Genomic DNA, 20,673 nt, shown 5'->3' with positions numbered 1-20,673 from the left:
CCCCGGAAGCCGAGGGCCATTCGCATTCTGGGTAGTGTAGTCCAGAGGTCTGTCCACGCAGCTCTCACCGAGATGGGCCCCCTCCCCCGCCAAGCAGCCGGCCCCCAGGGATTCTGGGTAGTGTGCTTTGGCGCTCTGTGGTGTCACTGCAGATACCCTGGGCAGCTGCGGGCCGGGAGGATTCTGGATATTGTACTCAAGTGTTCTCCTATTCAGCCCCCAATACAGAGGATCTGTCCACCCCTCAGCTGTGTCCATAACAATCCTCCTGGTCCCTCCTGGCGTACACTAAGGGAAGCTGCACCCCACTAATGGGACACCAGGTGGGACCTACTGGGAGTTCCGTACTATGCCCAAATTACCTCTGTGCAGACCATAATGGAACTCGGCTCTTTCCTCCACCTTCAGTAGCTACCTAGTGAGATCTGACCAACTGCTACATCTGATGTCCAGTTGTGCCCATCGGTGACATCACAGACGTGGACATCATCTGATGTCCAGTTGTACCCATCGGTGACATCACAGACGTGGACATCATCTGATGTCCAGTTGTACCCATCAGTGACATCACAGATGTGGACATCGTCTGATGTCCAGTTGTACCCATCCGTGACATCACTGCAGTGGACGTTCAGGAGAAAGCGTCAAGAGACCACCTTCCTAAGCGCCATCCTCTGCACTCAGCCCCACCAAGCACAGCTGCAGCCCGTGGGGCAGGCAGAGGAATGAACACGCCGGTCCCAGTCAGCCCTGCGTGGCCACCTGCAGCTGGCCAGCACTCCACACAGCACACAGGACTCCTCACCTCTGTGCCCAACTGTGGGAGGCCGCAGAGGCCTCTGGGAAGGCGGGCCCCAGGCATTCTGGGCATTGCAGTCCAGCATCGTTCCCACGCAACCCTCACCATGATGGCCCCTGGAGCATTCTGGGTATTGTAGTCCAGCATCCAGCCCAGGAAGCCCTCACCATGATGGCCCCTGGAGCATTCTGGGTATTGCAGTCCAGCATCCAGCCCCGGAAGCCCTCACCATGATGGCCCCTGGAGCATTCTGGGTATTGCAGTCCAGCATCCAGCCCCGGAAGCCCTCACCATGATGGCCCCTGGAAGCCAAGGGCCTCTGGGCAGTATAATCCAGCGTTCTCCCCAGGCACCCTCAACATGATGGTCTCTGGAGCATTCTGGGTACTGCAGTCCAGCATCCTGCCCACGCAACCCTCACGGTGATGCCCCTTCCCGGAAGCCGCGGCCCGATCATTCTGGGTAGTGTAGTCCAGAGGTCCGCCCACGCAACCCTCACCGTGATGCCCCCCCCCCTCCTGGAAGCCGAGGGTCATTATCTTTCTGGGTAGTGTAGTCTAGAGGTCTGCCCGCGCAACCCTCACCGTGATGCCCCCGTCCTGGAAGCCGCGGCCCTGATCATTCTGGGTAGTGTAGTCCAGAGGTCGCCCCCCCACCCCGCCCCCCGCAACGATGCACCCCCTCCTGGAAGCTGAAGGTCATTAGCATTCTGGGTAGTGTAGTCCAGAGGTAGGCCCATGCAATCCCCCACCGTGATGCCCCTCCCTGGAAGCCGCAGCCCGAGCATTCTGGGTAGTGTAGTCCCCAGATCGGCTCAAGCAACCATTAAGGTGATGTCCCTCCCCGGAAGCCGAGGACCCTGAGCATTCAGGGTAGTGTAGTCCAGAGGTCTGCCCACGCAACCCTTAGGGTGATTTTCCCCCGTTCCCGGAAGTCGATAGCCCCGAGCATTCCGGGTAGTGTAGTCCAGAGGTCAGCTCATGCAACCATTAGGGTGTTGGCCCTCCCCGGAAGCCGAGGGCCATTCGCATTCTGGGTAGTGTAGTCCAGAGGTCTGTCCACGCAGCTCTCACCGAGATGGGCCCCCTCCCCCGCCAAGCAGCCGGCCCCCAGGGATTCTGGGTAGTGTGCTTTGGCGCTCTGTGGTGTCACTGCAGATACCCTGGGCAGCTGCGGGCCGGGAGGATTCTGGATATTGTACTCAAGTGTTCTCCTATTCAGCCCCACTACAGAGGATCTGTGGACCCCTCAGCTGTGTCCATAACAATCCTCCTGGTCCCTCCTGGCGTACACTAAGGGGAGCTGCACCCCACTAATGGGACACCAGGTGGGACCTTCTGGGAGTTCCGTAAAAATTGGTCACACAGGTGGGCCCTCAGGTGCTGGGCAGGGGGCAGGAGCCATGATGTCTCGAGGGGCCTGTGATGAGGGGGGATGACCCCTGGCCTTGCCATCCTAGCCCAAGGTCATCATGCATTCCAGGATGGCTGCTACCAGGCAGGACAGAAGCTGCAGGCCAAGAATGTTGACATCCCAGTGACACCTGTGTTCCCTGGAGATAAGGGGGTCAGGCCTGGACCCTCAGGGCTCCTGCCCCCTCGTCTGCCTGGGGGCTAAGCTCTGAGGGGACCAACAACCCAGGCATATAGAGGGGAACCTGGGGTCTGGGAGATCAAGGCCACTGGCCTGAGCTCAGAGGGACTGGGGAGGGGAGAGCGGGGGTCCCCAGTGGAGGCAATGGAGGGACAGTGGTCCCTGTGGTTTAGGTACTTGTCAGCTCATTGCTGGGGCTCAGCAATCCCACCCAGCCTGCACCCAGCCTGCCTCCTGGGCAGTGGGCGGTGTTTTCTCATCACAGCTGGTTGGACACAGGGCTGGCTCCTGTGTGCACAGGCCCTCAGAGGCTCCCCACGACTGCTCCTCTCATGTCCCCTGGGAGAGTGGGTGGTGGGACATGGGATCAGATATTGGGGTGAGCAGATGCCACCTGGGGACGGGGGAGGGGAGGAAGCTGATCAGTAACGGGGTGATGGGACATTATTGGGGAACGAGTGGTCAGATATGGGGTGGTGGGACATCACCGAGTGTGTACGGAGAAACCCGAGAGACAACGCCAAGAGTTGAGGGAGACGGAAGTGCAGAGACTTTACGAAGAGAGCCGAGTGTGTACGGAGAAACCCGAGAGACAACGCGAAGAGTCTAGGGAGATGGAAGTGCGGAGACTTCAGGAAGAGAGCCGAGTGTGTACGGAGAAACCCGAGAGACAACGGAAGAGTCGAGGGCGGCTGAGGTGCGGAGACTTTACGAAGAGAGCCGAGTGTGTACGGAGAAACCCGAGAGAACGCGAAGAGCCGAGGGAGATGGAAGTGCTGAGTATGTACGGAGAAACCCGAGTGTGTACGGAAAGGGCCGAGGGTAGAGGGCAGAGTGGAAAAGGGGGACCCAAAGAGCCGATGTTGGCAGGGAGTAGTCGAGGGCCCAAGGAAGGGTTCAGGGGAGGCACAAAGTGTCCAGGTCCTGAGCGGGCCGCGGGGAGCCACGCAGAGGGCACCGGGAGGGCCAGAGGCGGTGGACGGCCGGGGGCAGTCGGCAGGCGGGGAGGGGAGCAAGACGGCGGGAGGTGATCTGGGTCCGGCGGAGAGTGGGGGCGGCGCAGGCTTGGAGGAGGGAGGCCCTGGGGTCCGGAATGACCTGGCGGGAAGCGGAGTCAGGGGCGGTGGCAGGGCAGAGCCCAGGGCGGGCAGGCGCGTCGGGGGATGTCCTGGGGCGGGGCAGTGGGGCGTGGTGGAGGCCCGGGGTGTGGGTCCGGCCTTCAGCGGGGACCTCGTAGGGTCGGCCCAGGTCAGGTGTAGCCTGAGAACAGCCAGAGGAATACCACTTCCACTTCTGTGGTCAGAGTGGGAAGAGGACACGTGGGAGCCTGTGTCCCTCAGGAAGCCTCCCTGCAGAAGTACCCAGCCCGACACCCCTCAGAGATCTCATGGAGTCCAGGGCACAGAGCCTGAAGAGTCCTGGCAGGGATGGGGTCGTGAATGTACCCAGGACACACCGTCCTCCTCCAGTCTACACTCGGGACACAGTGTCCTCCTCCAGCCCACACTGGGGACACAGTGTCCTCCTCCAGCCTACACTCGGACACAGTGTCCTCCTCCAGTCTACACTGGGGACACAGTGTCCTTCTCCAGTCTACACTGCGGACACCATGTCCTCCTCTAGTCTACACTCGGGACACAGTGTCCTCCTCCAGCCTACACTCGGGACACAGTGTCCTCCTGCAGCCTACACTCAGGACACAGTGTCTTCCTCCAGCCGACACTGGGGACACAGTGTCCTCCCCCAGTCTACACTCCGGACACAGTGTCCTCCTCCAGCCCACACTCGGGACACAGTGTCCTCCTGCAGTATACACACCGGACACCGGATCCTCCTCAGTGACCTTGGCTTCCCATGAGAGTGACCATGAGGAGCACTTGTGTGCACACCCCAGACAGTAGACGAGGCACTTTCCTTGGAGGGCACCTGTCTTCAAGGCCGCCCGGTGGAGGAGGCCCCCGCCTCCAGCCCTGTCTGTGGGACTCTCCATTCAGAAATTAGACTTGCCCTAGCAACAAAGGTACCTGGCCCACAAACCCAGCTAAGACCCAATTCCCGTTTTCCCGGCCCACGCGGGAAGGACTCAGCCCTACTCAGGTCCTCAAGCCCTCGGAAGGGCCCCTGATGGCTCCCCAGGCTGCCGTCCACCTGCTGGAGCCGCCTTGTTTGGCAGTCCAGGCACCTGCCTGTGCTCCTGCTTTGTCTTGCTGGGCTGTGATTATCTGTTAGGAGACCTTCTCCACAGGGAAATGCCAGAGGAAGCAGCTGCCCAGGGCCTCAGCTCTGCACCGCCCTCTTCCTGGGCAAAGGGCAGCTGAATTTTTCCAAGGCAACTTCACCTTTAGACAGAGTGGGCTCTGGATCCCCCCAACCAGGAGGGGCTTTCTGTACCATTGGTCTCCAAGGCCCCCACCTGTCCCCACTGCTGTCTATACCAGGGTACTGACCTTGGCCATCTCCCGAGGTGACGTTGTAGGCATGGATGGGCCCCACCAGGAACGTCCCCCAGGATTGTGAGCTGTCTGCTGCTGGAGAAAGAGTCTGTGCAGGTGTAATAGGTGAAGGGTCTCGGGATGAGCTCCTCCTGGACACGGGGCCCTCATGCAATGCCACTGTGCTCCCAAGAGAGAAAGAGGGGACACAGACCCAGAGGAGGAGCCACATGGAGATGGAGGAAGAGACTGGAGTGAGGGGCCAGCAGCCAAGGCCACCTGGAACCCAGGAGCTGGAGAGGCAGGAGGAGCCTCCCTGGAGCCTGTGGAGGGGGCTGGACACCATTGAAACAGGCGGGTCCTGTCCACATATTGACCCCAGAACCTGTGAGTGGGACCTTGTGTGGGAACAGGGTCTCTGCAGAGGTAGTTAGTAAAGGGTCCTGAGATGGGCTCCCCTGGGTCAGGTGGCCCTCATGCAATGGCCATGTCCTTAAAACAGAAGAGGGGACAGCCTCAGAGGAGGAGCCACGTGGAAGATGCATTTCCACTTGAGGCCCCAGGTTGGTGGTCACTGGCTCCAGCAGGCCCTCTGCTGTGTGGGTCTCATGAAGGCAGATGGACCCTGCTGCAGCGGTCACCAGGAGCTGTGTGACACGGTCTGGACAAAAGACCATGGAAGAGCTGGTGTCTTTGGACAGACTGACTCAGGTGGGTCAGAGTTCAGCTCTGCAGCAGGTGGGGACCCTCAGTAGAGTAGCAGGACTGAGCAGGGAGAGAGAGGGAGGGGTACAGGGGGTGTGAACAGGGAGAGGGAGGGTGGGGTACAGGGGGTGTGAGCAGGGAGAGGGAGGGAGGGGTAGAGGGTGGTGTGAGCAGGGACAGGGAGGGAGGGGTAGAGGGTGGTGTGAGCAGGGACAGGGAGGGAGGGGTAGAGGGTGGTGTGAGCAGGGAGAGGGAGGGAGGGGTACAGGGGGTGTGAGCAGGGAGAGGGAGGGTGGGGTACAGGGGCTGTGAGCAGGGACAGGGAGGGAGGGATCAGGGGGGGTGTGAGCAGGGAGAGGGAGGGAGGGGTACAGGGGCCTGTGAGCAGGGATGGGTGGGTGGGTGCCCCGAATCCCTCTACAAGCAGATGACCTTCCACTGGGCACCCCCACCTCACAGCTGCTAGGGTCAGGGAAGGTCTACAGGATGCAGGGTTCCAAGTCTTTCCAAATGGGAGCCCCCCTTTTCCCCAGAAGCTCTCCTTGGACTGTGGGGGTCATGCCTTTGGGGCAGTGTCTCCCAAAGACTCTCTTCTGGTTAGGGAGGTCCTTGCTGCGCAGGGCATGAGTTCTGTGGCCCGCTAATGTCAGTGTCCACATCCACTGCCGGCCCTGGGAATGCCAAAGGCCCTCTGCCACCTGACGAGGTAGGGATGCGGAGAGGGAGATGACCTGGAGGGTCTTGGGGCCCAAGGAGTCAGCAGGGTGCTGAGAAGAGGGGCAGATGGAGAAGGGACAGAGGAAACAGGGAGACAAACTGGAGTGATTAGGACCCAAGCTTAGGGACTGGGGTCCTGAGGGGGGGGAGATGCAGGAAAGAGTTTCCCAGGACCCTGCAGAGGACGGCCTGCCCTTCAGGACCCCAACCACAGAGATGTGGACCAGAGGCAGGAAGTGCTTTGAGCCCCGAGGGTGTAGGGCTGACGGCGGCCAGCAGGGGGCGCAGGCAGTCTTCTGAGCATCAGCGCCTCTGTCTGCCTTGAGGCAGGGACTGGATCCATCCCATGGTGACACACAGGGCAGGTGAGCAGGGATGTCCTGGTCCTGCCCACGCTGGACACACAGGGCAGGTGGGCGGGGCTGTCCTGGTCATGCCATTGCTCACACACAGGGCAGGTGAGCAGTGCAGGGTGTAGGGCTGACGGCGGCCAGCAGGAGGCGCAGTCTTCCGAGCATCGGCGTCTCTGTCTCCCTTGAGGAAAGGACTGGGTCCATCCCATGGTGACACACAGGGCAGGTGGGCGGGGTTGTCCTGGTCCTGCCCTCGCTGGACACATAGGTCAGGTGAGCAGTGCAGGGTGTAGGGCTGACGGCGGCCAGCAGGAGGCACAGGCAGTCTTCTGAGCATCAGCGCTGCTGTCTGCCTTCAGGCAGGGACTGGGTCCATCCCATGGTGACACACAGGGCAGGTGATCAGGGCTGTCCTGGTCCTGCCCACGCTGGACACACAGGGCAGGTGAGCAGGACTGTTCTGGTCCTGCCCGCGCTGGACACACAGGTCAGGTGGGCGGGGCTGTCCTGGACCTACCGGCGCTGGACACACAGGGCAGGTGAGCCGGGCAGTCTGATGAACAGGTGCTCATGGAAGGTGACCGTGACCCACTCAGGGCTGTGACGGGGGCAGCTGCAGGACCCATAGTCACTCAGGAGAGGCTCAGGTGGAGGTTGAGGCCGCAGCCTGGGGAACGAGTCAGCCTGTCACTCGTGGGAGAGGAAAGTGCTCCAGCAGGACCCTGAGGCCCAGCCCGGGCTCTTGAGGGACATGGAGTGCTGGGCGCAGGAGGAGGGAGGCTCAGGCCCTGGGCTGTGGGATTGGTGATGGAGGAGCGCTGAGCCTCTCAGGGAGACTTCTGTCCCTAGGCAGACCCACAGCCTGAGCCCCACCTTACCCTGTGCCTCTCCCAGGAAGCAGCCTAAGGCGAGGTGACCCGAGGCTCTGGCAGACCCAGGGTGCTTTCCTGTCTCACAGCCCCTGGGTGACAACCCCATCAGGAAGGAGTTGGGACAGGGGGTGCTCAGCTGAGCCCCAGAGGAGGCCACTCCTAGACAGGAGACATGATGGAGCAGAGCCACCACTCACAGACCCAAAGAGAGGAGGGCAGGGTCTCATGCTCGGGGACAGAGGGAGCCAGCTGACCCACCAGGGGCAGGGGGCATGACCCCGGGGCCTAGGCCTGTGTCGGGGTCCAGCGAGTCACTCCAGCAGGTCTCCCACAGGGAGTACCACCTGGTGGGCTCCCCACAAGCACGCAGGTCATTGCAGCTCCCAAGGTGCCTCAGGGCCACCACGGCTTCTCTGGACAGCCAAGTGGGACGTGGGGCCAGCAGGCCGGGTCCAGCAAACTATCTCCAGCTGTCCCACAGGGAGGAAGGAGTGTCACCAGGAGGGTGAGAACTGGACACTGTCCCTGTGACTGAGCCCTGCTCTGGTGGGGGAGCCCACCCCATGCCAGCAGGGTGGCAGCAGGACATCAGAGGAGTCACTGCAGGGGACACAGGCTCACACTGACTAGGCACAAGGCTCCTGCTCTGGGGGAGCAGACGGGGAGAGGGTGGTGCCAGGGAGACATGGTTGAAGAGGCTCCCAAACCCAGGGGTCTGCAGAGCTGAGCTGAGGGGAGGGGGGAAGGAGCCCCAGGGCCCAGGGAGCTGCAGAGCTGAGCAGAGGGGAGGCAGGAAGGAGCCTTAGGGCCCAGGGAGCTGCACAGCTGAGCAGAGGGGAGGGAGGGAGGAGCCCCAGGGAGCTGCAGAGCTGAGCGGGAAGGAGACCTGGGGCCCAGGGAGCTGCAGAGCTCAGCAGAGGGGAGGGAGGGAGGAGCCTATTGGACAGGACATCTGGAAGGCTGGGATGAGGGGCCAACTTTGGATGCAATTTCATGGCCCTGTTAGTGTCCTACACTTGGAAACAAAGTGTCACAGGGGCTGAAACCATTTCCCCAGTCCGGTGGGATCTTCTCCCCCAGCCTTGGAGGGCAGAAGGCTGAGACCAGGGGTCACAGGGCTTAGCTCCCTCCCCAGGCTCCAGGCATGACTTGTCCAGCTACAGAGGGGACTTTACAGATGGCGGGAGTGCCAAGGTGGCCCTTCAGCACTTGGCCAGTGCAGGGGAACCCTGGGGCTGATGTAGGAAATGACCACAAACCAGCAGTTGAAAACCACAGGAACCTGTCCTCTGCCAGCCCTGGAGGGCAGAGGCCAAGACCAGGGGCCCCAGGCTGAGATCCCTGCACAGGCTCCAGGTGGCCCTGGGCTGGTGGCCCCTCAATGCAGTCTCTGCCTCCGTCTCCACGTGGCTACTCCTCTGTGCCTGTGTCCCCTCCTCTGTCTCTAGTGAGGACACTGCCATTGCATGAGGGCCACCTGACCCATGATGGTGTCATCTTGAGATCATTACCTAATTACATCTGCAGAGACCCTATGTGCAAAAGAAGCCCTATCCCGAGGTCCCAGGTGCACTTGGGGTGCTATTGAGCCCACTGGGGTAGGACATGGGGAGCCATCCCAGGTGGGGAGGAGGAAGGCAGGTGATTGTCAGGAGGAGGAAGGCAGGGGAGCAGGGGCATGTGGGCCAGTCCATGTGGGATGCCTGATAGACTTCCAAGCAGAGTGCTGGGCATGGAGTCCCATCTGGGAGCCCGTGTGTGCTCATCTACAAACGGGGGAGTCATGGGCAGGTCGGAGGGTGTAAGTCATGAGACAGATGAGATCATCTGCCCCAGGTGCAGAAGGAAGCTGCCCCGGGACTCCAGGCAGGGCCTGGGAACGGGCCAGCGTTTGTCAGGTGGAGGATGAGCACTCTGGAGGTAGGACAGCCGGACCACCAGGGAGTGGAGAAGGGTGGGTTCCTGGCATCCTGTTGTGGGGTCACAGGGGCATGACAACTGGTTTGGTGCCAGGGCCCCTGGAATGTGGGAGCAAAGGGCGTCTGGGGTCTGTGCCCTCACAGTGTGTCTCAGGGAGAGCTAGGTGCTGTTGCATAGAGGCCACCACCCTGCCTGCCCAGCCAAGGGACTGCCTGCCACCTTTGGTTTCTGTCTCCAGCCCACTGTGCCTTCCCACCAAGCCAAGGCAGCATTGTATCCTGATGCCCAAGATGTCCTGAGGTCTGACGCTGTCCGGCCGCTGCCTGTCCTTGGCTTGAGCTTAGAGAGGAGAGCCATCAGGATGGATCAGGGGCCACCTCAGCCATCTTGACCTCAGGGTCCCACATGGCTCCCTAAATATGTCCCCTTAGCTTTGAAGAGTTGCATGTCACTGGTGGTCCTGGGAGGTGTCTGCTCCTACAAGAGCCCCACAGAGTAGGTGTGCGTCCTGCCCACTGTGGCCAGAGAGTGAGTGGTCACACCCATGCTGGGGTCGGCTCCAGCGGTAACTGCAGGCTGCCCAGCAGGGGGGCCTGACATGTCTTCAAACCCTGAGGGCCAATCAGAAGGACCAGAGGGCCCCTACCAACCTGGGTGAGAGCCAGGGCTACACACTGACCTCACCTTGAGCAGGAGCCTTTGGGGTGAGGGGGCGCCCCCTGGCTGCAGCCAGTGCTCCCAAGAGCCCCAGCACCTTTCATGGAGTGGACAAGCTCCAGGTCCAGCTCTCCATCCATTTTCCTTTAGACCCCCTCCACCCAGGCGGTGGCCTCTCCTGGGCTGTGGGAGCAGGAACCAGCCCCCAGCACCCACCTTGGTGGTCTCCCAGACAGGCGCCTGCAGTCCAGGGCCCTAAGGAGCTCTGGGACCAGGGTTGGGGTGAGGACGCTGCCGAGCGCTGGCTGGAACCCAGGCGGAGGAGGTTCCCAAGGGAGTCCTTCACCCACAAGGCCGGTTCTAGCCCATGGGGAGGGGACCGTGGAGCCTGGTGTCCTCGGGTTCCGGGGCTGCAGCCTGGGGTGTGGAGGAGCTGGGCTCACTTAGCGGCATGGAGACGTGGGTGCGGGGACTCCACCTCCACCAAGCCAGCACCTCTCCTTTCGGGGACGTGGGACGACATTCCTGTGCCAAGCCCTGCTCCACAGCGGGAGGAACCCTTGGCGTGGGCCTGCAAGAGAGCAGCACCTCCCGCGAAAATCCTCTCCTTGCGGAGTGCCCCGGCAATCCTGCTGGCAGAAAGTGGTGGTGACTGGAGAGACGCAGGGTCCTTGGCCCCACTGCAGTCGTTGGAGTGGCACGTGGGCAGAGGCCGCTGGAGGAGCCTAGGGGAGGCTGGGGGAGTGGCGCCCAGACCATCCCAGAGGGCGGAGGAAGACGCGGGGAGGGGGCGCTGGTGCCTGTGAACGTTCGGGTGCCACGGCCAGCTGGGGTCAGCAGGTGAAGCTCGGGGGTCAGCAGTCGGTTCTTTACAAGATGCCTGTGAGTAGAGCCCTGCCCAGCGTCCTGTGTGCGTGTCCAGGGCTCCCGGTGCATCCCCTGCGTCCCTCTGCGCCTGCCCAGCGCCCCGTGTCCCTGCTCAGGACTCCCCGTGCCTCCCCTGTGCCTGCCCAGGGCACCTGGTGCCTCCCCTGCATTCCTCTGTGCCTGCCCAGCGCCCCATGTGCTTGTCCAGGGCTCCCCGTGCCTCCCCTGCGCCCTCTCTGCGCCTGCCCGGCCAAGCCTGTGCTCCCTGTGAGCCTGCCGGGGTGAGCCCCATGGACCCCCAGTTGCAAGCGGGCGCTCTTCTGCAGTAGGAGAGGAGCAGAGTGTCCCGCTGCCCAGGGCAGCCCTGTGCGAGGGGAGAACCCAGGAGGGCTGAGGAGCCGCACGGTCGGCCCTAAGGGGAAGTCTCACGGATGCCTGGCAGGGCGTTAGCCGCGACCTCGGGGGTCTCTATGGAAGCCTCGGGCTCTGTTGATTTGGCGATGCACAGAGGGAGGGACCGGGGAGGGGAGGGCGGAAGGGACTTTCCGCCCCCACTCAGTGGAGCCTTCAACTGGCTGAGGCCAGAGTGCGGTGGAGTCCCAAGAGCTGAGCGAGCAGGACAGGACCAAGGCTGAGGAGCACGTGAGCCGCCCCAGTATGGGAGCCCTGGGCTGCTGGGCCTCCTGGTGCCGTCCAGGAAGGGCCCTGTGAACTGAATCCCACGGAGCGCAGGGGTCTCACAGCAGCCCAATTAACAGGACCATTGAGAAGTGAGCCCTTCTGGGGGAGAGCTCTCCTGGGCGGAGAGGGCAGGGTGTGTGCTCCGGAGCCAGCCACCTGCAGATGGCACCCCACCCCAGCCTCTGAGCCGGGCCCACCTGGACAGCAGCTCAGCTTAGCAGCCCCTGCTTCCCAGGCTGTAGCTGCAGGGCCTGGAAGGTGGGGGAGGTGGGCACACTGTGCCACCAGAGGGAAAAGGCACAGGGACTCCTGGAACCTTGCCAGGGGGTGACTCTTCAAGTGACAGGGCACCTGCACGTTCTGTTGACCTCTCGGGTCATGCAGAGTGCCAGGTGGCACAGAGGAGCCAGGAGGGGCGTGAGTTCTGCTGGGTCCCTCTCTGCATCCCCATGCCTGCCTGGGTGAGGCTTCGTGAGCACAAGAGGGCTGTCCTTGAGACCACAGGATGTGTCACACACCCAGAAGCGCCCAGCCTGCAGGGTCCAGCAGGCCTCACCCGATGGCCTGGAGAATGGGACAGGGAACAGGGCACTCACAGCCCTGTCCTCCTCCCAGGCCATGGCGTCCCCCCAGGATCGAGGCTGTCATCAGGGAGAGGCACAGGATGGGGGAGTGTCCCGTGTGGGAAGAGGAGACCGGGCAGGTGGTGTTTGTGGACATCAACGCCAGGACTGTGTGTCAGTGGAACCCTCTGTCTGGGGAGGTGCAGACCAATGGCCTGAGTAAGTGGACCTGGGGGCTGCAGAGGGTGGGCCTGAGGAAATGGGTCTGGGGGCTGCAGACAGTGGGCCACAGTAAGTGGGTCTGGGGGCTGGAGACTTTGGGCCAGAGGAAGTGGGCCTGGGGCCTGCAGACAGTGGGCCTGAGGAAGTGGGCCTGGGGGCTGCAGATATGGGACAAAGGAAGTGGGTCTGGGGGCTGCAGATGGTGGGCCATAGGAAGTGGGTCTTGGGGCTGCAGAGGGTGGGCCTGAGGAAGTGGGTCTGGGGCCAGCAGACAGTGGACCTGAGGAAGTGGGTCTGGGGCCAGCAGACAGTGGACCTGAGGAAGTGGGCCTCAGGGCTGCAGACAGTGGGACAAGGAAGTGGGCCTGGGGGCTGCAGATGGTGGGCCATAGGAAGTGGGCCTCAGGGCTGCAGACGGTGGGTCAGAGGAAGTGGGCCTGGGGGCTGCAGAGGGTGGGCCACAGTAAGTGGGTCTGGGGGTGGAGACTCTGGGCCAGAGGAAGTGGGTCTGGGGGCTGCAGACAGTGGGACAAGGAAGTGGGCCTGGGGCTGTAGATGTGGGACAAGGAAGTGGGCCTGGGGGCTGCAGATGTGGGACAAGGAAATGGGCCTGGGGGCTGCAGATGTGGGACAAGGAAGTGGGTCTGGGGGCTGCAGAACGTGGGCCTGAGGAAGTGTGGGTCCCCTGGAGATCCAGGTGATCCTGGGGAGGGAGCTGTGAGACCATCCTTGTGCCCAGGGCCCCATGTCCCCGAAGGTCCTGGGGCTCGTTTAGCTATGAAGATGTCCTGCCTGCCCATGTCCCGTGTCCCCTGAGGTCCTAGGGCTTCTTGGTACCTTTGTCATAGGTGTCCAGCATCACTTGTGGCCTGAGGGTTGCAGGGGCCCAGCCGGGGCACCTGCTTGCTCAGCACCTGCCCCCCTGCTCTGGAGCCCCTGGAGTGGGGGCTGTCACACCCTGGGCACAGGACGGACCGTGGGGTGGGAAGTCCTGGTGTTCAGCTGTAGTTGAAAGGAATAAAGCCGGGGTCGCTGTTGTCCAGACTAAGTCCTGGAAACACTGACATCCTCCAGGCTGCTGTGTGGAGCCCACGCCTGGCTCTGACCCCGGGTTATGCCACTCATGCACCTGTCCTGCCACACACACACCTGTCCTGACTCAGGAGCTAGGCTCATGTGTGTGCGTGGACCCACACACCTGGGAGGTACCTGTGTGTCTGTGGGGCTTGCACACCTGTGTGGCTGACGACCCCGTGGTCCTTCTGAGGAGCAGAAGCAGCACTCTGGGAGCATCCCCCACTCACCCTCACCCTCCCCAAGGGCAGGTGCCACTGTGCCCCTTGCAGATCAGGGCTGGCCCCAAGTCTGTGTCTGGCCTCAGGCACCCTGCTGTGGAGACCTTCCCCCAGGCCCAGCGGTCCTACCCGAGGGCTCAGGGGCACCCGCGGCTCTCACACTGGCACTGACATGAGGAGAGGCCAGGGCTCTCCGCTCCTGAGTGCTGGTGGCCCTGCAGGCAGGCTCCGCAGCCTCCAGTCCCATCTGGAGGCCCTGTGGTGCCCGTCGTGGGGAGGGGGTGCAGAGAGGTGGTCCACCAGGCCCAGCAGGACTGGTCCTGTGCTGAGACGTGCTCTGTGCCCTGACGGTGCCTCCTGGTGGGAGCCCCGTGGGTGGGGTGGCACCGTCCCCTGGAGACGCAGCAGCCGGGCCACCCTGCTGTCCTCTGTCCTCCCAGGAGACCCTGTTGGCTGTGTGGCTCTGCGCAGAGAGGGCAGCTACGTGGTGGCCTCTGGCACCTGCCTTGGCCTCCTGGACTGGGCGACGGGGCAGGTGGAGTGGGCGGCCTGGCTGGACAGGGACAAGCCCCACAACAGGTTCAACGACGGGAAGGTGGACCCCGCCGGGAGGTTTGTGGCAGGTGAGCTGCTGAAAGGACTGGCCCAGGCCACCTGGAGAGCCTCCCATCATGGCGGGTGCCGGCTGGGTGGGGACCTCAGGAGCCCTCCCCAGGCTGCGGGCAAGCGGCCCCCCGAGGCCATGCAGGTGCTGGGCAGCCCACAGGTTCCCTCCCACTCCAAAGCCCATGGCTTCCAGGTCATTCTTCCTGGGTCCCTGCCCAGAGAGGACCCTGGGAGGGTCGAAGCCGCCAGGGTGGGGCAGCGGCCAGGGCCGGTGGCCAGAGGCCATTCACGTGCGGCTGAGGGCCCTGCACCTCTGCCTGAGCAGGCCTCTTCCCAGTGGGACATCTCTGGGGTCCCCCCCTTCGTCCAGCACAGAGGCTCACTCACAGATGCCGCCTGAGGGCCATCCTGCCTGCTGCCCGCCGACTGAGGGTGACCACAGCTCTCTGCACAGCGGGTCTGTGTGGGGTGAGCAGGGCAGGGTAGGGCACTGCCCACTGACCTTCCACTCTCTCCAGGCACCATGCCAGAGGCCTCCGCCCCAGGACTGTGGGAGCCGGGGCAGGGCTCCCTGTACACACTCTACGCTGACCGCTCGGTGGTCAGACAGCTGGACCAGCTGGGCATCCCAACGGGCTGGACTGGTCCCTGGACCACAGCACTCTCTACCATGTGGACAGCCTGGACTACTCTGTGCGGGCCTATGACTACGACGTGCAGACAAGAGGCCTGGGTAGGGGCCGCTGTTGCTAGCCCCCCACGCCCTCCCCAGGAGAAGGTCTCCATGGCCAGGCCCCCGCACCCTCCCTGGGCAGGGCCACCGTGACCAGCCCCCCACACCCTCCCAGAGTATGGGCCTCCGTGGTCAGCCCCCCCACCCTCCCCAGGTGGGGTCCTCCGTGGTCAGCCCCCCACGTACTCCCTGAAGTAGAGGCCTCCGTGGCCAGTCCACCACACCCTCCCCAGGTGGGAGCCTCCGTGTTCCTCCCCCGACACCCTCACGAGTCCCCTCCTGGGGTCCCAGAAGCACCACTGGGTCTGTCACTCCCTCCCGTTGTTAAGGCCACGCTATGTGACCTCCTGGTCTGGGCTGTGGGGGGCCATGCGTCTCTGTCTGTCCTGCCGCAGCAAACTCACGGCTGGTGTGCCAGCTGGAGCCAGAGCAAGGCATGCCAGATGGGCTGTGCGTGGACACCACGGGGACACTCTGGGTGGCCTGCATTGACGGAGGCAGGGTGATCCGCATGGACCCCGAGACAGGTGTGTGCACAAGTCAAGGAGGGGACATGCGGTGCTCTGTGCCATGGTGTTCAGGGTTCAGGAGTGGGAGGGCAGCACCACATGCTTGTCCAGCTACAGGGGGACTGTGCAGATGGCGGGAGTGCCAGGGTGGTCCCTCAGCACTTGGCCAGTGCAGGGAACACTGGGGCTGATGTAGCAAATGACCACAAACCAGCGGTTGAAAACCACAGGACCTTGTCCTCTCCCACCCTGGAGGGCGGAGGCTGGACCAGGGTCCCCGGCTGAGCTCCCTGCACAGGCTCCAGGGTGCTCCTCCTTCATCTCCAGCGCCTGGGCTCCAGGCGGCCCTGGGCTGGTGGCCCCTCACTCCAGTCTCTGCCTCCGTCTCCACGGGGCTCCTCCTCTGGGTCTGTGTCCCCCCCCTTGCATGAGGGCCCATTGCATGAGGGCCCCCTGACCCAGGAGGAGCCCATCTCAGGACCCTTCACTAATGACCTCTGCAGAGACCCTGTTCCCACAGCAGGTCCCACTCACAGGTTCTGGGGTGCAAATGTGGACAGGACCCACCTCTTACCATGGTGTCCAGCTCCCTCCACAGGCTCCAGGGAGGCTCCTCCTGCCTCTCCAGCTCCTGGGCTCCAGGTGGCCCTGCTGACCCCTGCAGTCCACGAGGCAGGGCAGAGTTGGGGATCAAGTGCTGCAGGTGCCAGGGAGAACCAGCAGGCCCAGGGCCCCACTGGGGAGTGGGCATGGTCAGGCCACCTGGGGTCCTGCAGCAGGCGGGTAGCTGGGCTTCAGGGACGTAACAACTTTACTCACAGGGACGAGGCTGTGCACCCTGGAGATGCCAGTGTCCAGGGTGATGTCCTGCTGCTTCTGGGGCAGGGGGGGCCTGACTACTCCAACTGGGTGTGACCTCTGCAGTGGACAGCCTGAGTCCAGAGCAACTGTTGCGGGAGCCACAGGGAGGACACGTCTTCAAGGTCAGTGGGGTCTCCCTGCTAGGGTCAGCTTGGCTCCCAGCCACGTCTTCTCAGCCAGGTGTAATGCATCTTGACCTCGGGGACTGGAGCGGGCTTGGCAGCATCCATGGGGACATCTGTCCACCTGGAAAACAGCCCTCCTGAGGCCCCACATGCCCTGCTGTGCACAGAGACGTTTACGGGAGGTTTAGGAAGCTGGTGTGGCTGGTGCTACGGGGAGATTCAGCCGTGCCCAGGGACTCATCTCCACCCTCTCCTCCTGCAGGTCACAGGCCTGGGGGTGAGGGGCCTCGCATCCTGCCCCTTCGCTGGCTGAGGGACCCCACCGTCCAGCGCAGCTTAAGCCAGGCCTTGGTCCCTGGGGTCGGGCCAGGCTCAGCTCTGGCAGGGCGCTCCCTGCCTGACCACTGTGCACAGCTGACAATAAATGTGGCCACCTCAACATCATCTCTGCAGCTGCTGCCCCCCAGGGACTGCCCCACATTCTGTCCAGGGTCATCCAGCTTCGGCTTGTAATGCCCTTGTGTGTTCTCCAAGGTCCCCACAAGTCACCTGCAGTCCCCAGAACATTTGGCCGACACTGGTGTCTCTGAGGTTGGCCTCTCTGCCTCCACTTGGTGCTGGGTCACTGAGAGCTGGAACCTGAGCATGGGCTGTAGCTGTGCTGGACGTGCACAAGTCCATCTGCCAGGGATCGAGCTGGACATCAGGTTCCTTCACAGCACTGGGCACCCAGCGCCTCTACTTCCAAACAGCCCATTTACCCCTGAAAGGCACCCGCACTCCAGCAGTGACCCTGTCCCCTGCCCAGCCCCATCACCTGCCCACTGCCTGTGTCTGGATGGCCTGCTGTGGATAGGTGCTGCCCACGGAGTCCACACTATGTGACCCTCTGTGTCAGCTTCTCTCACCAAGCCCCAGGTCTCAAGGTCCGTCCCACTTGCAGCACGTGTCAGAGCTGCAGTCCTTTTCAGGGCTGAGTAATATTCCATCATGTGGATGGACTCATCCTGTTCCCTATTCCTCTTCAGTGGACACTTGGGTCACTTCTCCCTTCTGACCCTTGTGCATGGTGCTGCTATGAATATTCACACACAAGTTTTCATTCCAGCGTCTGTTTCTGGGTCTTCAGGGACGTACCTAGTCTGCAGGTGCTGGTGGAGTGGGAACTTCCTGCGTAACCCCGAGAGGCCCCTGGGCACTGTCCCTGCACAGGGGCTCCACGCTGCCCTCCCACATACACATGCTAAGAGTGATGTAGAACGTTGAGTCCCCAACTCCAGAGGGCTCAGCACAGGGCTCACACAGGTGGCCTGCAGGTGCAGACGGCTGTGCTTGCCAGGTGCCGGGAGTCTCTGTCCTGGGGTCCCCGTGGTGATGGTGGCAGAGTGCAGCTTGTGCTGTGGGCAGGGCCGGGCAGTGCTGTGACCAGGAAGGGATGTTCTGGGGCTCGAGCCTCCATCTGGGAGTGAGGCCTGTGTGAAGTTGGTCCTGGCCAAGTGGTCAGTCCTGGAGAAGGATGGCTGGGCTGGGAAGAGGGAGAGACCTGGTCTCAGGTGCAGCCCCCGATACAGTGTTCTGAGGGGCCAGGCGGGGACCTTAGGGAGGCCAAGCAGGGGCCCAGGAAGTGGGCATCCTCCTCCTGGCCACCACTGTCTGTTCAGGGACTGGGAGTCCAGGAGGCAACTGTGTGGGAGACCAACTTTGCACATGACTGACTCATAGTCCCCGGCTGGGTGCTGAGGCACTCAGTCACAGAAACATGGCAGAGCTTTCCCCACCTTCTTGGGTTCAAGGGTCAGTGTCTCGGGCATGGTATGTCCTGCTACAGCCCCATGAGTGAAGCTACGCTCACCTGTTCCTTTGCAATATAACCCCTTGCCCTGTTTAGGGTAGAATCTTCCATGGAAGTGCCTTGTGTGTGTTCCCTTCTCTTACCATGCCCTTGGGTGTGGCCTACCCAGGTGTCAGGCAACCTGCTGACAGTGAACATCATGAAGATAGAGTGAGCCCCCTGAAACCTGACCCCTTGCCTCATTTGAATAGCTTCTCCTCAATAAAAGGAGTCAGCACATGCTCTCACTCTCTCTTCCTGCTGACCCTTAAGGTCAGAGGAGCCTTCACATTGACCCCAAAGAAAAAGGTATTTGTGTCTCTTGTGTGGTCATTTTGCACAGCCCAGTCAGCCCAGTTTACCTGGAGTGACCCCTGAGCCTTTTAGTTGCAAGAAGAGAAACCTGGCACATGATTTTGGAAATTCAAGTGGAAATGAAACCCATTAAACACTATTTGTCAAAAAGTGGTGATTGAACAAGCTTTGGAAACTATATTCAGTGAAATGAAAGTATATGCAAACCAAAATTTCCACAAAAATTGACTCATAGTCATCCATAACTAAAATTTGAAAAAAAAATTTAAAGAGAAACAGAAGAAGATCCATGTAATCTTAGAGAGTGGTAACTGTGTGTGTGTTGTGTATGTGTGTATGTGTGTGTATTCTGGAACTGGGGATCAAATGCATGGCTGCACACATGGTGGACAACCTCAGCTACATACAACCTCAGCTACAATACTCAGCTACATCCCTAGCCCTTGGTGATGAGTTTTAACACACAATACTAAAAGTCAATCAGCAGAAGAAAATATTGATAGCATGGACTTTACAAAATTAAATTTTTACCAAGTGTGGTGTTGCATGCCAAGAATCCTAATTACTCAAAAAGATGAGGCAGGGGGGCTGGGGATGTGGCTCAAGCGGTAGCGCACTCACCTGGCATGCGTGCGGCCCGGGTTCGATCCTCAACACCACATACAAACAAAGATGTAGTGTCCACCGAAAACTAAAAAAATAAATTTAAAAAATTCTCTCTCTCTCTCCCTCTCTCTTTTTTCTTTTTTTTTTTAAAAAGGCTGAGGCAGGGAGATTGCAAATTCAAGGCCAGCCTGGGAGATTTTTAAAGGGATGGGGTATAGCTCAGTGGTAGAGCACTTGCCTGGCATATGTGAGGCCCTGTATGTACTTTTCTAATAAACCCAGCAGATGTGCAATATACTCAACTCTGCTCTAAAGCCAACTTATAAGCACATAGGGGCACAATCATTAGGATAAAATGTAACTATGGCACTTCACATGAAATAACTCTTAGTGTTAATAAACATATAACCTCAAAAGAAGAAATTCAAATTTCTGAACTCAAAACATAATGGTAGATTTTCAATGATACTTTGAGCAGATACAAAACACAAACAGAGTTCTCCAACAAGAATTCCTGGCAATATACAAACATCATGCTCATCAGAAAACCCAATCCCTTGCTTGCAATGAATAAGAGAACTAACTTTTTATAAATGTAAAACTTTAGGGCCTGAGGGTGTTGCTCAGTGGTAGAGCACTTGCCTAGCATGTGTGAGGCACTGGCTTCGAATCTCAGGACCCCGTAAAATAAATAAACAAATGTAGAACTTTAATAAGACATAGGGATATGCTTTCTAAATTGAAAAATAGAAAAGAAAATGTTTATTTAAAAATTTATTTTTAGTAAAAAATATTTCTTAATTACACAACTCAGCTATTGACTTGTCTCTTGCACATTGTAATGACTTGAGTCCTAAGGAAACTTCATCTACAGTGGTTTTAAGAATCATGCAGGGGATTGGGGTTGCAGCTCAGCGACAGAGCACTCACCTAGCATGTGCGAGGCCCTGGGTTCAATCCTCAGCACCACATATAAATAAAATAAAATAAAGGTACTGTGTACAACTAAAAAATAAATATTAAAAAAAGGATCAGGCTGGGTTGTGGCTCAGCGATAGAGTTCTTGCCTAGCATGTGCGACGCCCTGAGTTAGATCCTCAAAAGCACATAAAAATTAATAAAATAAAGGTTTAAAAAAGAATCATGCAATATAATAGTTGACATTGAAATGTTTTCTTAGAAAAATTTCATCTAAATCTGGAAGAGATTTTGTGGTGTATATATGTAAATACATAATGTTTTTAAACATATCTCTGGGTACCTCTGATGCTTGAGTTCTGCCAAATGACACTGTGTGTATGTAAAAATATATATGTGTGTGTGTGTGGTGCTGGGATGGAACCCAAGGCCTCTCAATTGCTAGGCAAGTGTTCTGTCACTGAGCTGCATACCCAGCACACAAAGACACCTC

The 20,673-nt window shown here is 60.2% G+C and overlaps 2 protein-coding genes across 4 annotated transcripts; both read left to right on the top strand.

Annotated features, from left to right (window-relative positions):
- Positions 1–2,811: 2,811 nt before the first annotated feature.
- LOC131424576 (regucalcin-like) lies at positions 2,812–15,126 on the top strand. 3 transcript variants are annotated; one of them, XM_058582799.1, is made up of 3 exons: positions 2,812–3,172; positions 12,212–12,378; positions 14,117–14,750. In XM_058582799.1, exons 2-3 carry the CDS (start codon positions 12,261–12,263, stop codon positions 14,680–14,682), a joined length of 684 nt encoding a protein of 227 aa, XP_058438782.1. In that variant the 5' UTR covers positions 2,812–3,172; positions 12,212–12,260; the 3' UTR covers positions 14,683–14,750. The 3 variants fall into 3 exon arrangements, with proteins under 3 accessions (XP_058438782.1, XP_058438781.1, XP_058438780.1); XM_058582798.1 differs by lacking the exon at positions 2,812–3,172 and adding an exon at positions 14,801–15,126 and having other exon boundaries at positions 8,423–12,378; positions 14,117–14,299; XM_058582797.1 differs by lacking the exon at positions 2,812–3,172 and having other exon boundaries at positions 8,423–12,378.
- LOC124099783 (regucalcin-like) lies at positions 14,887–19,328 on the top strand. The gene is made up of 4 exons (XM_046455008.2): positions 14,887–15,015; positions 15,411–15,542; positions 16,346–16,507; positions 16,773–19,328. The coding sequence occupies exons 2-4, from the start codon at positions 15,452–15,454 to the stop codon at positions 17,021–17,023; spliced, it is 504 nt and encodes a 167-aa protein (XP_046310964.1). The 5' UTR covers positions 14,887–15,015; positions 15,411–15,451; the 3' UTR covers positions 17,024–19,328.
- The last annotated feature ends 1,345 nt before the right edge of the window (positions 19,329–20,673 follow it).

Source organism: Marmota monax, unplaced genomic scaffold, assembly GCF_021218885.2.
Source record: "Marmota monax isolate L192 unplaced genomic scaffold, Marmota_monax_Labrador192_F-V1.1 WCK01_AAM20220418_F8-fsc01777, whole genome shotgun sequence".
Lineage (NCBI taxonomy): Eukaryota > Metazoa > Chordata > Mammalia > Rodentia > Sciuridae > Marmota > Marmota monax.
The sequence above is the reverse complement of the archived record's forward strand: the minus strand, read 5'-3'. Positions and strand labels throughout refer to the sequence as shown.

Bases quoted from the DNA above. Each gene is read 5' to 3' on its own strand.
- LOC131424576 (XM_058582797.1), top strand. From the start codon at position 12,102: ATGTGTCACACACCCAGAAGCGCCCAGCCTGCAGGGTCCAGCAGGCCT. The intron at 12,379-14,116 runs GTAAGTGGACCT...CTGTCCTCCCAG, and splicing joins GGTGCAGACCAATGGCCTGA to GAGACCCTGTTGGCTGTGTG.
- LOC124099783 (XM_046455008.2), top strand. From the start codon at position 15,452: ATGCCAGATGGGCTGTGCGTGGACACCACGGGGACACTCTGGGTGGCC. The intron at 15,543-16,345 runs GTGTGTGCACAA...CTTTACTCACAG, and splicing joins CCGCATGGACCCCGAGACAG to GGACGAGGCTGTGCACCCTG. The intron at 16,508-16,772 runs GTCAGTGGGGTC...CTCCTCCTGCAG, and splicing joins AGGGAGGACACGTCTTCAAG to GTCACAGGCCTGGGGGTGAG.